This window comes from Phacochoerus africanus, chromosome 1 (genome assembly GCF_016906955.1).
Source record: "Phacochoerus africanus isolate WHEZ1 chromosome 1, ROS_Pafr_v1, whole genome shotgun sequence".
NCBI classification, from domain to species: Eukaryota; Metazoa; Chordata; class Mammalia; order Artiodactyla; family Suidae; genus Phacochoerus; species Phacochoerus africanus.
In genome coordinates this window covers 110,653,461-110,668,042 of record NC_062544.1, presented here as the reverse complement: position 1 = coordinate 110,668,042, position 14,582 = coordinate 110,653,461, and the positions used below count along the sequence as shown (strand labels likewise).

Genomic DNA, 14,582 nt, shown 5'->3' with positions numbered 1-14,582 from the left:
TTGTGTCTCATTTTAAATTTAGTTTACATGGAGTCAGCACTGGATTAGAACTCAGATCTCCTGACCTGAAGCCTTCTGCTGCTTCTGAACCATACTGTTCTTAGTTGATTGTCTCTGAGCTGAGCACTCATGTAATTGAGGAAGAAAGAATCTCTCCATTTCAGGGTGTAGGTATAGGATGTAACTCACCAGAATGCTTGGAAATCTGACAAGAATCATTAGCTTGTCTCTAAAACTTTTACCTGCCAGGGATGGATAAAGTCTTCTTCCCTCCTATGTTGTGCTGCAGTCCCATGGATTGGTGCTAGGCTTGCCGAGTCTCTTGTTGAAGAGCAAAACCAAAACTCAGGGCACAGAGCTCTTCCTCTCCCACCTTCTCTCTGACAGTAATTGCACATTCCTTCCCATTTATTTATCGGGTAGTTTAGCCAAGTAACTTGGTATAAACATGGCTCTAATGTTGCTGAAATAGAGACATATCTGGTAAGATGGGTATGTGTTACACCATGCATGCTATCAGGAAGAAGTACACAGTCCAGGCTCAGTGGTACTCTGTCCATGAACATCTGAGGGAGCATTGTCTGATGTGTTAGAAACCAGTTCTGTAACTTCATGTCCCAGCTTGACCCTTGGCTCACTTTGGGACCTCTTAGCTTCATTAGTCTCTTGATGCAGTTTTACCACGTTATGGAGCTGATGGTTCCTGGTTACAAAATGGCCTGTGTTTGTTATGTTTTGTGACTAATAGAGTCCATTGAGCCTGTTGGTACAGAATAGATGTTTCATGATAGAGTTGTTAGCAGTTTTACTTGTTTATGGACTTTTTAAACTTTCTTAGTGCCCTTCTTTGGTCTGGGAAGATGATAGTGTGTGTATAAAATAACTTGGGGGTTCAGGAATTAGAAGGTTGTCCTTTTTTTCTATTTTCTCATTGGCGCCCCTGGCCCCTGAAAGGTTGAGAAGGAGACTGTGCCCTGCTATAGTCACCTGGTGTCATGCAGCTCAGGGGTCAGTTATCTTACCTCCATTGACTGTCCATCATAAAAAATTGAAGGTCAGCAGTACAGGAATTGTACAGACTGTTTTAATTATAAGGAATAGAAAACTCAATTGAAAGCAGAGTAAGTGAAAATGGCATTTTTGGGGGGATCATATAACTCAGCCATGGACAGGGCTTATTCATGGTTTGGACCTCAGAAAGGGTCCTTCTCTCAGCTCTGCCTTCTCTGGGTCAGCTCTACTCTTGTCTCCCTAATAGTGGCTGCAGCAGATTCAGCCCCATGTTCTTGCAGCGTCTAATCCAGGGGAGGGTGAAAGGATACCCATTTGGCTTTGAATGGGGTTACCTGCCTATCCCCACCCCAAACCCAGTGGCTGATGGGGTGCTTTGTTGTCTGGCTTTATCACCTGGTTATCATCATCACCAGGCTGGGAATGAGAGAAGATGGCTTCCATAGGAAAATTAGGAAGCTCAGGCACTGAGCAGCATAGCACAGGCTTCTGCTACTCATACCAGGGAGCCAAAACATCCCTCATCCCTGAGTTCATTCCTTTATTCAGCACTGTGTTTATGTTTATTTCATGTCTGCACTATGCCTGGCAGGGTGATCTGGGGGACACATAGAGCTTCACTGCTCCTGAGGAGCTCCCAGTTTTCTTGGGGAGAGAAGAGATGGGCCTTGGTGTAAAATAAGTTCAGCATGGGAGTTCCCTGGTGGTCTAGTGGTTCAGACTTGCGCTTTCACCACTGTGGGGCCTGTGTTCAGTCCCAGGTCTAGAAACTGAGATCCCACACCAGGCCACTGCACACTGTGGCCAAATACATACCTATATACATATATACAAACAACACAATGCAATAAATTCAGCATATGTCAAAGGGACACAGGAACCAACTGAAAGAGCTCCCAGTAGTCAATACTGGAAAATACTTTCACAACAAAATAAATAGAGTAGTATTGGATTATAACTCACAGCATAAAATAAATTTTTGTCCACACGAGTGAATAAATAAGTGGAGGAGAATAGACAAATCTAGGGGACGATGCTCAGTATCTTCTGATAACCCATAATGCAAAAGAATCTAAAAAAGAATATATATATCTAAATCACTATCCTGTACATCTCAGACTAACACAACATTGTAAACCAACTGTTATTTCAGTTAAAAAAAAAGATATTCATTGGATGTTTATTTGGGCAAAAAATCCAAAGTGTATGTAGATACTCTGTCCTCAGGGAGCAGGGAGATGGATTATAGTTCTCCTTCCTTGATTGTGGGACTGTGCTTAGTGACTTCCTTCCAAAGAGTACCAGGTGGAGAGGAGGAGGAAAGAGTCACTCTACAGTGGAGAACCTGGCAGGTAGCTCCTCAAGAAGGTGATTAGGGTCAACACCAATAGAGATAAATGAGGTCGATGGTTTGTACCCTTAATGTGTAACGAGAAGGGTGCTTTACCTCTGTGGTCTTCCTCCCCCAAACCCATAACCCTAGTCTAATCATGAGAACTTCAGACAAATCCCAGGTGAAGGATGGCCTTCATGGTTCCTGACCAGCACTCTTTAAGACTGTCAAGGTAATCAAAAGGAGTTTGGAGTTCCTGTCATCACTCAGCATCTAACTAGGATCCATGAAGACGCAGGTTCGATCCCTGGCCTCGCTCAGTGGGTTAAGGAACTGGCATTGCCGTGAGCTGTGACGTAGGTCACAGATGTGGCTCAGATCCTGCGTTGCTATAGCTGTGGTGCAGGCCAGCGGCTGTAGCTCCGATTTGACCCCTAGCCTGGGACCCTGCATATGCCATGGTGCGGCCCTAAAAAGACAAAAAAGAAAAGAAAAAAGAGTCTGAGAGAAGCTTTCGGAGTCTGGACAACTAAATATGATACATGGTATCTGGATGGGAGCTTGGGAGAGAAAAAGGATATACATACAAACTAAGAGAATCCGGTTTCCTTACTTTTCCTTAGTCATAACCTGGACAGTTATGAGAAATGTCCCTCAAGTGGGATTTGTCTGTTTTTCTCTAGATTAGACTGGGATTATGGGATTTTGGAAGGAATATTACAGAGGCAAAGTGTCATTCTTTTCATGTCCGTCAACCTCCTAAATTATTTTTAAAATTTCCATACATTAAAGTTCAGTCTTTGTGCTTTAAAGCTCTTGGTACTATCAGGTGTTTGTTTGTTTATATTTATTTATTTTTTGCTATTTTTAGGGCCGCACCAGGGGCATATGGAGGTTCCCAGGCTAGGGGTCTAATTAGAGCTACAGCTGCCAGCCCACGCCACACCCACAGCAGCACTAGATCCTAGCCGAGTGTACAACCTACACCACAGGTCACGGCAGTGCTGGATCCCTAACCCACTGACCGAGGCCAGGGATCGAACCCTCAACCTCATGGTTCCTAGTGGGATTCGTTTCCGCTGCTCCATGACAGGAACTCCTGTTTGTTTTTTTAAAAGCCTTTCTAATAGAAGTATGGAACAATCTTGTTTTGGTTTAAATTTGCATTTTCTAGATGACTAATCAAGCGCTTAGTGTATTTGCATATCTTCCTCTGTGGAGTATTTCAGTGTTTTGCCCATTTTGAATTGAGTTGTTTGGAGTTCTTATTGAATTGTAATTGTTTTTGTATGCTGGAGGTGTCTCTCTATTAGCTCCCTCCTCTCCTTTTGCTGAAGTGTTCTCCCCAGTGGAATGGTGGCTGTACCCTGCACTTGCGCCTTTATGTGTCCTCTGGAGAGGTCTCTGAGCAGGTCCCGTGCTCTGAGTAGGCCTGCCCTGTGTGGAGTTACTCATCAGTGGCCTTGTAAGATGGGGAAGGACAGTTCCCTCTGAAAAAAGGCATGTTTTTACCAAAGCAGAAAGGTGAAGACTTTCCATTTCGCAGGCATGTGACCTTGGGCAAGTTACATAACACTTCTGTGCCTTAGTTTCTGCATTCATAAAATAGGGATAGTAATTATACCTGCATTATACATTGCCATAGGATTAAGTGAAAGAATGCAAAAGTTTAGTGCAGTGCCTGGGCCGTCACTTGCATTTGATAAATGTTTCTGGCCATCACCATCGTCATTGTCATTGATTAGATCTGGCAAGAGCAGAGGGCAGGAGAACAGAGGTTCTCATGCTTGAATTGCCCTCTGAGTGCACTGGGCATGCACACCTTATCTTTACCCCTCAGCTCACATGTCACGCTCTCCAGGAAGCTTTCCCCAGCTCTCTTGCAGATGCGTGTGCTGTTTCTCCTCTGTGCGCTGTAGTACAACCCAGTTGAAATCATTCCTTTCAAATCTGTATAGTCCAGGAGTTCCCTTCATGGCTCAGTGGTTAACGAACCCAATAGGATCCGTAAGAATGCAGGTTTGATCCCTGGCCTTGCTCAGTGGGTTAAGGACCCAGCATTGCCATGAGCTGTGGTTTAGGTCACAGACACAGCTCGGATCCCCAGTTGTTATGGCTGTGGTGTAGGCTGACAGCTGTAGCTCTGACTCGCCCCCTAGCCTGGGAACTTCCGTATGCTGGGGGTGTGGCCCTAAAAAGCAAAAAAAAAAAAACCAAAAAACAAAAAAGAAAAAATCTGTATAGCCCAGTGTTTTGCCAATACTATATGCTCAAGAAAGGTTTTTTGTTGAATGAAGAAACATTGCGGCTTATTGAGGAGACGGAGTCTGAAGTAAGTTATTTTTCTTGGAGTGTGGTAGGTGATGAGGTAAGTGGGACCAATTAAATCCTGGGCTCTGGGATTTAAACAAATTCTGTAGGCAGTGGGAAGCCATTCCCTTAGAGGCAGTGACATGATGAAAGCAGTAGTAAGAAAGGTCAATTTCACTGAACTTGGAGAAATTTGTAGACTGAGATGACTGTGCCTAGGAGGAGGGTGAGGGGATATGAAAGCGGAGAAGGGAATGACTTTTAAGGCCAAATCCAATTTTAAGAGCTTTAAGACGTAACAATACAACTAGATATAACTAACATGTTTTTGGCTGGACACCTTGCTAGATGGTTTCATGTGAATGCTTTGTTTGGTCCTCACTATTCCCATTTCCTTCATTGAGTAAGGGACTGAGGCTTGGGGAGTGTAGAAACCCTCGTCCAAGGCACACAGCCAGGGGCAGATCAGAAGTTGAACTCTGGCATGTCCCCTGAACCTGCTCTTCCCACCACACCACACCCCTCACCTGTCCAGGGCTGAAGGACAGGGAGCAGGAGCTCTGTTTTCCAGAAGAGCTGGGTAATGGGAGTCCCCTATGTCATGTTCTAGGGGGAGCCCCTGAGTGTGTCAGTGAAATACCTGGAGCTCTAGGTTGCTTTCTCTAAATGTGAAGGAAGGATTGTGTTTAAAACAATAACAACAATAATAACAATATTGAGATGTCCTTTTCTGACCTGGCTCCCCTAGACCAGGTCATTATGCAACCCTGAACCTCATACCAAGCACTACCTGCCAGGTTCACTGAGGTGGCTCTGCTTCGGGGCCAGCACTGCAGTGTTTGTGGTGGCAGCCTGAGCCTGAACGCAAGGTTTCCAGGGAGCCCTGGCCAGGACCTCATGGTGGTGGCCAAAAACTCCAGGAGTCCCCAGGACCTCAGCTCCCCTCCTGCACTGCTTGTACAGGGCCTTTCCATCTATGTCATTTTCTTCATGGGAACTTGTTCAGAGCTACCCAGGAGGTTGGCTGTAGAGAATATACCAGCTTGGGCATTAGGCAACCCTGGGCTTTAATCCTGGCTCTGCTGCCTATCAGCTGTGTGTCCTTGGGTATGTCTGTTTTATCCCTCTGAGCCTTGGTTTTCTTATCTCGGTTCTCTAGCTCAGGGTCTCTTGAAAACTGCAACTAAGATGTGAGCCAAGGCTGCAGTTATCTCAGAACCTGACTGGAAAGAATCTGCTTCCAAGTTCACTCCAGTCATAGGCCAGCAGAAGGCCCTTGCAGGCTGTTGGACTGAAGGCTTCTGTTCCTCACTGGGTTTTGGCTGAAAGTCCCCTCAGTTCTTTGACACATGGACCTTTTTGGAGCAGCTCATAATATGGCGGACTTATTCAGAGTGGTGGCTCCAAAAGAGAGGTGTGGAGGAGTCATAGTCTTTTTTGTCCTCCCACTTTAAAAAAAATTGTGGGAGTTCCTGTCGTGGCGCAGTGGTTAACGAATCCGACTAGGAACCATGAGGTTGCGGGTTCGGTCCCTGACATTGCTCAGTGGGCTAACGATCCAGCGTTGCCGTGAGCTGTGGTGTAGGTCGCAGACGCGGCTCGGATCCCGAGTTGCTGTGGCTCTGGTGTAGGCCGGTGGCTACAGCTCCGATTCGACCCCTAGCCTGGGAACCTCCAAGAAATGGCAAAAAGACAAAAAATAAATAAATAAATAAATAAATTTGTGGCAGGGAATTTCTGTCATGGCTCAGTGGTAACAAACCCAACTAGTATCCATGAGGATGTGGATACCTGGCATCAGTCAGTGGTTTAAGGGTCACAGTGCTGTGAGCTGTGGTGTAGGCCGGCAGCTACAGCTCTGATTCACCTCCTAGCCTGGGACCCTCCACGTGCCATGGGTGTGGCCCTAAAAAGACCAAAAAAAAAAAAAAAGTATCAGAATACACACAACATGAATTTTACTCTCTTAACCTTTTTTCAGTGTACAGGTCAGTAGTATTAGATACTTTAACGGTATTGCGCAGCCATTACCACCATCCATCTCTACAGTTCTTCATCTTGTACAACAGAAACTCTATACCCATTAAACAATAATTCCACATTTCCCCTTCCTCAGCCCCTGATAACCGCCAGTCTCCTTTCTGTCACTATGAATTTAACTACTTTAGGTACCTCATATAAGTAGAGTCATACAGTATTTGTCTTTTTGTGCCTGATTTATTTCACTAAGCAAAATGGCCTGAAGGGTTATAGTCTGTTGTAACCTAATCTCAGAATTGAGAGTTCTTCACTTTTGCTATATTCTGTTTGTCAGATGCCAGTCACTAGGTGAAGCCCACTCTCAAGGAGGTTACACTTGGACATGAGCCCAGGAGGTAGGAATTTGGGGGGCCACATTAGAAGCCTCCATCTAGTGAGGACTCCTCACTCTGTACCCAGGGGCATCTGGACTCCACTGGCCTTTATGCTTTCTCCATCATGCACTTAGGATGCCATGTGTTATTTCTGTTTCTGGGTCTCTCACTTGAGTATCAAGTAGGGATTTTGATAGGACACAGCATAGTGAGTGCTAGGTCCTGCCCATGTCTCCTGCTACCCGTTTTAGTGCCTGCCTGCCTGCTTTCCAGCCACCAACATCTGCATCTCATTTGTCAAAGGATCACTGGTACAGAAGGCATGAGGTGCTGGAGAATTCACACCCCTAGGAGCAGCCCTCAACCAGTAATTGCAGGAGTTGGTGTGTAAACTCAGCTCTCTCCCGTCAGGTGGGATAACTCAGCTAAATCCAGTTATCCACAGAGGTCACTTGCTCACTAACACACTTTGTTAGCTGCCTTCCCTTCCCTGCTCCTGTCACTGCTCCCCTCCCTGTGTTTCCTGAACCTCCGAAAGAAACCGCACTGCTTAAGGACTGCTGCAAGGGGATCCCAAACTCAGATAGTGAAGGACAAGAGTTAGGCTAATACCTGTGAATAAACCACCATAAGAGAATTTTGATACTCAGAAGAGGGTGGTTGTGGGCACCTCTGTTGGACAATGAGTTTGATAGTCATATCAATCATATTAAATGACTGAATGAACCAAGGTCTTTATTTTATTTTATTTTTTGGTCTTTTTAGGGTGTCACCCATGGCATATGGAGGTTCCCAGGCTAGGGGTCCAATCGCAGCTACAGCCGCCACCCTACACCACAGCCATAGCAATGTGGGATCCAAGCCACGTCTGCATCTTACACCATAGCTCACAGCAACGCAGGATCCTTAACCCACTGAGCGAGCCCAGGGATCAAACCTGAATCCTCATGGATACTAGTCAGGTTTGTTACTACTGCGCCACCATGGGAACTCCTGAACCAAGATCTTGAAAGAGGTGGACAGATATGGAATAACTGCTTGGAAAGTTCAGTTGGGAGTCAGTCGGAAGAGCTGACCAGCAGAGGGAGGTTCCACCAAGGCCAGAGAGCATGGCTCACTTCTAGTTTTTTTGTCTGGTGAGGCTTATTCTCTGAGGAGTGAAAATAATGATCAGTGGCTTTTACCCAAGACTGGCACACAGTCAAAGGAGAGCAAGGTGTCTAAGGGCAAAGAGGTTTTATATTCTTATGAAAACTATGGATCCTCTCCCCTAAAAGTGATGATGGTGATAATAGATACACTTCTGAGGAGGAATGCGAGTTAAGCCGGGAAACTCCTGGAGCCATCCCTAGAGCCCGGAATGAGAGCTCTGAGCAAAGACGCCCTGGGGCTGGTGTTCATTTACTGAGTTGAATATCCTTTGTACCCAAGACGCTTCCAAACGCTTCTTTTGTGGTGTTTGTGAGATGGCTACTCTGCCCAGTATGTACTAGCTAGCTAAGGGCTGCTTTGCCCTGCTTGTGAAAAGAAGGCAGTTTCATGCCAAATCTGGCTTCTCAAAGGAGAACACGTCTGGAGTGCCTTTCAAGCAAAGGAAACTCCCGGCCCCACACCAGTGCTCAGACTGATAAGGGCAAGGCTTTGGCTCATTTGCTGTCTGTATACCAGAGGCCTAGGTGGGAAAAAGGCAAAAGTTGCTTTCTTGAGGAAAGATGCACTGGGACTGGTGTTCGTTCACTGAGTTGAATATACATTGCAACCAAGATACTTCCATACTCGTGTTTCGTGGAGTTTGTGAGATGGCCCTTCTGCCCTGGTTGTGGTAGTATGCTCATTGTTACTTTTTTGAAATGGTGGCCTGGATGGTCATGGTTGGGAAGGGGGCTAGATGTGGACGGGAGGACCAAGGAGCTGTCCTGCTTGGAAACCAAAGGTTCAGTTGCACAGGGTCAGTGGGCCTGAGGTTGAGGGTGAAGCATCTGACAAAGGCTTGTGGGCAGAGGAGGTTGTATGTGCAGTCTTGTACCCAGTGGGAACAGACCTGGGTCTGGAGGCTCCGCAGTGCCAGCTGTTTCTGGGTGATGTGCTGTGTCCTTCATGGAGTTTGAGGGTGATCACCCTGAGAATCTCTCTCCTTGTGGGGGTGTTGGTCTCTGGGCAGCTGCTGCCCACCTTCTGTGTGGTGTCTTGAGACAGTGAGCTGCTGTTCAGGTCAGAACCTGTGGCATTCAGTTCTATCCAGGTACCACTGTATCTCCCAGCAGCTTCTCGTGAGCTAAGTCTGGTGCAGCAGACTAAGTGGGTGAGGCCTTTTGTCCCCAGAGCCATTTATAAATGTATGCTTCATAAAGGCTCAGATGGCTACTCAGAGGTTCTTCCTTTGTACCCAGGAGCCCCAGAGGTGTTAACTTGCTGTGCATGTTCAGCATCTTGACACTTGCTGTACCTTGGTCTGGAGCATGGCATCACTAAGTGGCTAGGGGGCCTTCCTTTCATCTACATACCTTCCCTTCCGAGTCCATGATTGCAGCACAGGCATCAGGACAGTCCCCTCACCCCTTGGCCAGGCCTGGCTCCCTCCAGCCTGTGCCTCCGGGCTATAGGAGGTCCTTCCTTCTCTCTACTTGGGTGACAGTCTAACTTTAGGGGTCTCAGAGCACTGCTTTGTCCGGCCACCCCTCCCTTTCAAAGACAATCAGGGGCTTTTCTTGGTCAACTGGCTAAAATCCAGATGGCTAAATCGGGCGTCATCCTGGCCATTTCTCCTTTTAGCTATAATTTCCTTTATTATCTGACAGGATTCCTCTGTGCTGTCCAGGATGGTCCTCAGAGACCCTCCTTGCCCCTTCCCCATATCCTGGCTCCACTCAGCTCCTCTTCTGGCCATAACCCTACCATGACTAGTCCACAACCTTGTTTGGGGGGTGCTTCATGGCATATGTATCACTAGGAATCATTCCTCACCTGTTATACATTGTCATTTTGTCACTTAGGTACCTGTTAGCTCTTTAAATATACATGGCAAGTTCTAGTGAGAAAAGTGTGATTGATGAGGAGACCCGGGTTTGGATCCCGTACCACCCTGCTTGAGTCCTGAAACCCTAGACAATCATTTTGCTTTTCATAGGACTGTCATGGTGGGTGGTGAAACCATGTACCGCATCGGTTATTGCTAACATTTCCATTGGCATTTATCTCTGCACACAGTGTGTGTGTGTGTGTGTGTGTGTGTGTGTGTGAGCTAGTGGGTACATCTTGGTGATGTTATAGGATGAGTGTCATCATCCCCCTTGCCCACTAAAGAAATTGAAATCCAGAGAAGTCAAAAATGTTTCCAAGGCCGTAGAGTTGGAGAGTAGAGATTTAAAACTGGGTCTGTTGAGCTTCAAAACCATTGACCTACAAGGGTCAAAACCAGGGTAAGAAGGCCGCACCCTTTGGGGAGCTTATGGCCTATTGCAGAGTCTGCAGGTATTTTCCATCAAGGGCTGGATAGTACATGTTTTATTTAGGCTTTGTGGGTTACATTGTCTCTGTCGCAAACACCTCTGCTGCTGTTGGATGAAAGCTGCGTGGACAGTGTGTAATGGGGTGGGTGTGGCTGTGTTCCAGGGAAGACTTTATTTAGAAAAACAGGTGCCAGCCTTGATAGAGCCTGTGGGCCATAGTTTGGCAGCCCCCGTTCTGTTGGGAAATATGTGGGAAAGTGGTTCGTAAGTGGTGGATGTCTTTATTTTCTAAGGCCTGTCTTGTTGTCCCCATGTTGCTTTGCCCATAACAGGTGCTTAGTAAATCTGTGCATAGGTTGTGTTTACTGTGCATAGGCTGTGTTTCTCCCTCTTGTGCTGAGCTGACCTTTCTACCTCTCCCTCCATTTCTTCTGCAGTACGTGGGTGCCCCGGTGGCTTACATCCAGCAGATATTTGTGAAGTCCTCAGTGTCTCCCTGGCACAAGAACCTCCTGGCAGTAGACGTGTTCCGCTCACCTCTGTCCCGGGCCTTCCAGCTGGTGGAGGAGATCCGGAACCACGTGCTGAGAGACAGGTATCCTCTCTGGGATCACAGCCTCCCTGATACAGTTCTGTACTAAAGGGAGGGCAGCCCCCAGTGTAAGCCAGCTCCACAGAAAGCAAACAGGTGAGAAAGATGGTGCCTGAGCTTGCTTCACTTTCCTCAGCACTCTCATGGGTCCACTGTGGCTGCATTCCCCTCGGCCTTGTGCAGATGGCACAGGTAGGGCCCTGAGCTTCGTCCTCAGATCTCAGACAGAGTTAAGAATACTCTGGGCCAACCCTGTGAAAGGCTGACTGGAGTCCAGTTGACTTGTAACCCAGAGGGCTCATTGCCCAGGGTTGTGAGATGTGAGAATAACGGTGGTGGCCGTGTTGATGCGAGGCAAGCTCTACCTGGGAGTGCACTTCTGAAACCTTACCCCATCAGTGATTTTCTGGAGTGTGCTGGCTTTGCAAGCTGCCTCATTGCTGGGTTTTATTGGGGGGGGATGTGTGTGGCTGTGTTCCAGGAACACTTTATTTAGAAAAACAGGTGCCAGGCTTGATATAGCCTGTGAGCCATAGTTTGGCAACCCCTATTCTATTGGGAAATGTGTCGGAAAGTGGTTCATAAGTGGTGGACTAGTGGTTCATAAGGGCTTTGAAAGGTATTTTGGTGAACAAAACAGACCCCTTAATTTTCACCCTATCCCTCTGCCTGCTGAACTAGCGAAGGTGTTCTGGTGGGTGGGTCTGTGCATGCTCCCAGAACTTGCCTCTCCTTGGAGGTGATGGGCTTTTGAGCTGCACATGCATTTTGAAGGCCAGGCAGCCACACAATTTGGTTATTGACCCCCTGGAAGAACTTCCCCTGCTGCCCTAGTCCTCCGACTGAGACACCAGGCATCTGGGAACCTGAGGAAGGAAGAGACCTTGTAAGTACAGTGGGCCTGTCCTGTGCCAGCAGACATGGCAGGTGCCTCATACTGTCTCCTGCACAGCTCTGGGACCAGGAGCCTGGAGGAGGTATGCTTACAGGTGACCGACCTGCTGCCAGGCCTCAGGAAGCTCCGGAACATCCTTCCTGAGCATGGATGCCTACTACTGTCCCCTGGGAACTTCTGGCAGAATGACCGGGAACGCTTTCATGCTGACCCTGATATCATCGGGACCATCCACCAGCATGAACCCAAAACCTTGCAGACCTCAGCCACACTCAAAGGTACCCCCAGGGAAGATTCCTTGAGGACCTGCAAGGGGACTTGTTGGTCACCATGTCTCTTTGGTGGCCATCCTGGCAGATCAGGGGTTATTCCTTGTTTCCCAGGGTGGGGGCTAAGAGGGGTCCTGTGGCTCTGCAGTAGCTGCCGTTCCTTGGTCAGCACCTGGTGGTTTGTGTCTGCAGACTTGCTGTTCGGTGTTCCTGGGAAGCACAGCGGGGTGAGCCTCTACACCAGGAAGAGGCTAGTCTCGTACACCATTACCTTGGTCTTCCAGCACTACCATGCCAAGTAAGGCTGTTGGCACTCAGGGCTCCTCACGGGCTGTGGAGTGACAGAAGGCTTGGTGTAGTCTCTATTCTGGTTCTAGTGTCCAGAATGCCCTTCTGGGCACTTGGAGTTCTCAGGCCTCCTGTTGAAATGTTTATATCCCTTAGACTGAAGGATGCTGTCTGCTTACACTTAAGTGGGGATGACCTGACAGCTAGTTAGGAAAAAGGGATGGGGTTAAAAAAAAGAAGAAGAAGAAGGGACGAAGGAAGGGCCGACAAACTCAGTGTCCCAGTGCCTCCACTGGACTTTCTTGAGCAGAGGGAAGGGGACCCCAGCTGGTTACTACTGAGCCACAGGTGGCCTCCTTCCCAACAGAGCACTGCAGGCAGCTCCCAGCAAGAGTGAGGGCACTTAAGATGCTGCTGCTGGGCTCTCCTGGCCCTTTGACTGTTGGAGTAGAGTGATAGGTTGGGAAAGGGGTGCTAAGGGACAGCTCCCAAGATAACTTTGCCAACTTTTTGATTCTCCCCACCCCCTCTGGAGCCTGTAGGAAAGGTGAGACACCACAGAGAAGCTTCCTCCAACACAGGGGGAGGAAGGAAGCCTTGACGGACCCTCCTTCCAGGGATTGTCTTTGTCCTCTGGACCAAGAGGGATGGTCCATCTATCCCGCCCTGCTTCACAACCAGGTTTCTGGGCAGCCTGCGGGCCCGTCTGATGCTCCTGCACCCCAGCCCCAACTGCAGCCTTCGGGCGGAGAGCCTGGTCCATGTGCACTTCAAGGAGGAGATTGGCATCGCCGAGCTCATCCCTCTTGTGACCACCTACATCATCTTGTTTGCCTACATCTACTTCTCCACACGTAGGTCCATGGCAAGGAGGCTGGTGGTTTCTCCCAGCTACACAGGCATTTCCAGAACAACCCCCTTCCCTGCCTTTGGGGGTGGCTTAGGCAGAGATGTAGAACATGCCTGCTGGTCACCAAAGCCAAGGCTTCATCCTCCAGAGCTGCAGGGGCTTGGGTGGGTCCAGGGCTCCTCTCACTTCTCAATAATCTTCCTGGGCTAGGTTGCCCAAAGGACACACTCTGCCCCTGAAATGGGAAGTGTGTACAGCCATCCTTTTCTTTAGTTAAGCCGGGGCCTTCCCTTCCTCAGATGTCAGGGCACATCCACCTCCTAGGAGCACAGTTTAGAAGGGCCTTTGTGGAGATATTGCCCTGATGTGCCCTCTTTGCCCTCCAGGCAAGATCGACATGGTCAAGTCCAAGTGGGGGCTGGCTCTGGCCGCCGTGGTCACAGTGCTCAGCTCGCTGCTCATGTCTGTGGGGCTCTGCACACTCTTTGGCCTGACACCTACCCTCAACGGCGGGTAGGTCCCAAGCAGGCTCCACTGGCTGCAGGGTGGGCCCACAGGCCAGAGTGCCTTGCATTTCTGGGCATGTGGCCTGCCCTGCACTGGATGCTTGCTATTACCCCATATCCTCACGTGGTTATTTTGGCATTTAAATGGTGCATTTTTTTCCTCTTTAAAGCTGCCTGGTTGTGTTCATCCATATGTACATACAAAGTATATCAGTGTTTATATGTAATACATATATAGTATGAGTATAGATGTACATTCATGTTTCTATTTCTGTGTGTGTGTGTGTATGGGGTAGGTGTTTATGCATATACATGTGTATTTATGCACATATATATGCTATTACGTGTGTGTGTGTGTGTGTGTGAAAGGGTATGTGGCTGTGTATGTGTGTATTTATATATCATATGTACAAGTGCATATTGCTCCTTGATGGCTTAAGACTTAAGTGGGTGTGACATAGAGGAGGTGCATTTCTTCCTTTTTTACTATTAAAGACCTAATAAAATAGGTCATTTTAGAGTAAGTTTTTTAAAAGATATAAGACATGAGCACACTAATTTGTCACCCTTCCACCGTTTACTTCCTCTGCTGTTTCTCTCTGAAATGTGGTCTGGAAACCCTTCCCTGTTTGTGCCCTCAGGCTTTAGTCTCCTCAGCTGTGGCTGGGCCCCACCTGTCTATCCAGTCCATTGGCCTGTCCCCTACCTTGGCTTGTCAGGCTGGT

General features: G+C 48.0%; 1 protein-coding gene across 6 annotated transcripts in view; it reads left to right on the top strand.

Annotated features, from left to right (window-relative positions):
• SCAP (SREBF chaperone) overlaps positions 1-14,582 on the top strand; it is a 66,133-nt gene that overhangs the window by 41,636 nt on the left and 9,915 nt on the right. For 5 of the 6 annotated variants that reach the window (XM_047772850.1, XM_047772859.1, XM_047772840.1 and 2 more), the window contains exons 4-8: positions 10,895-11,052; positions 12,002-12,222; positions 12,406-12,511; positions 13,183-13,355; positions 13,738-13,864. In XM_047772850.1, coding sequence (XP_047628806.1) covers positions 10,895-11,052; positions 12,002-12,222; positions 12,406-12,511; positions 13,183-13,355; positions 13,738-13,864 — 785 coding nt within the window. Of the gene's footprint in view, positions 1-10,894; positions 11,053-12,001; positions 12,223-12,405; positions 12,512-13,182; positions 13,356-13,737; positions 13,865-14,582 lie in introns of those variants that run through there. The other variant, XM_047772869.1, reaches the window with a different exon arrangement.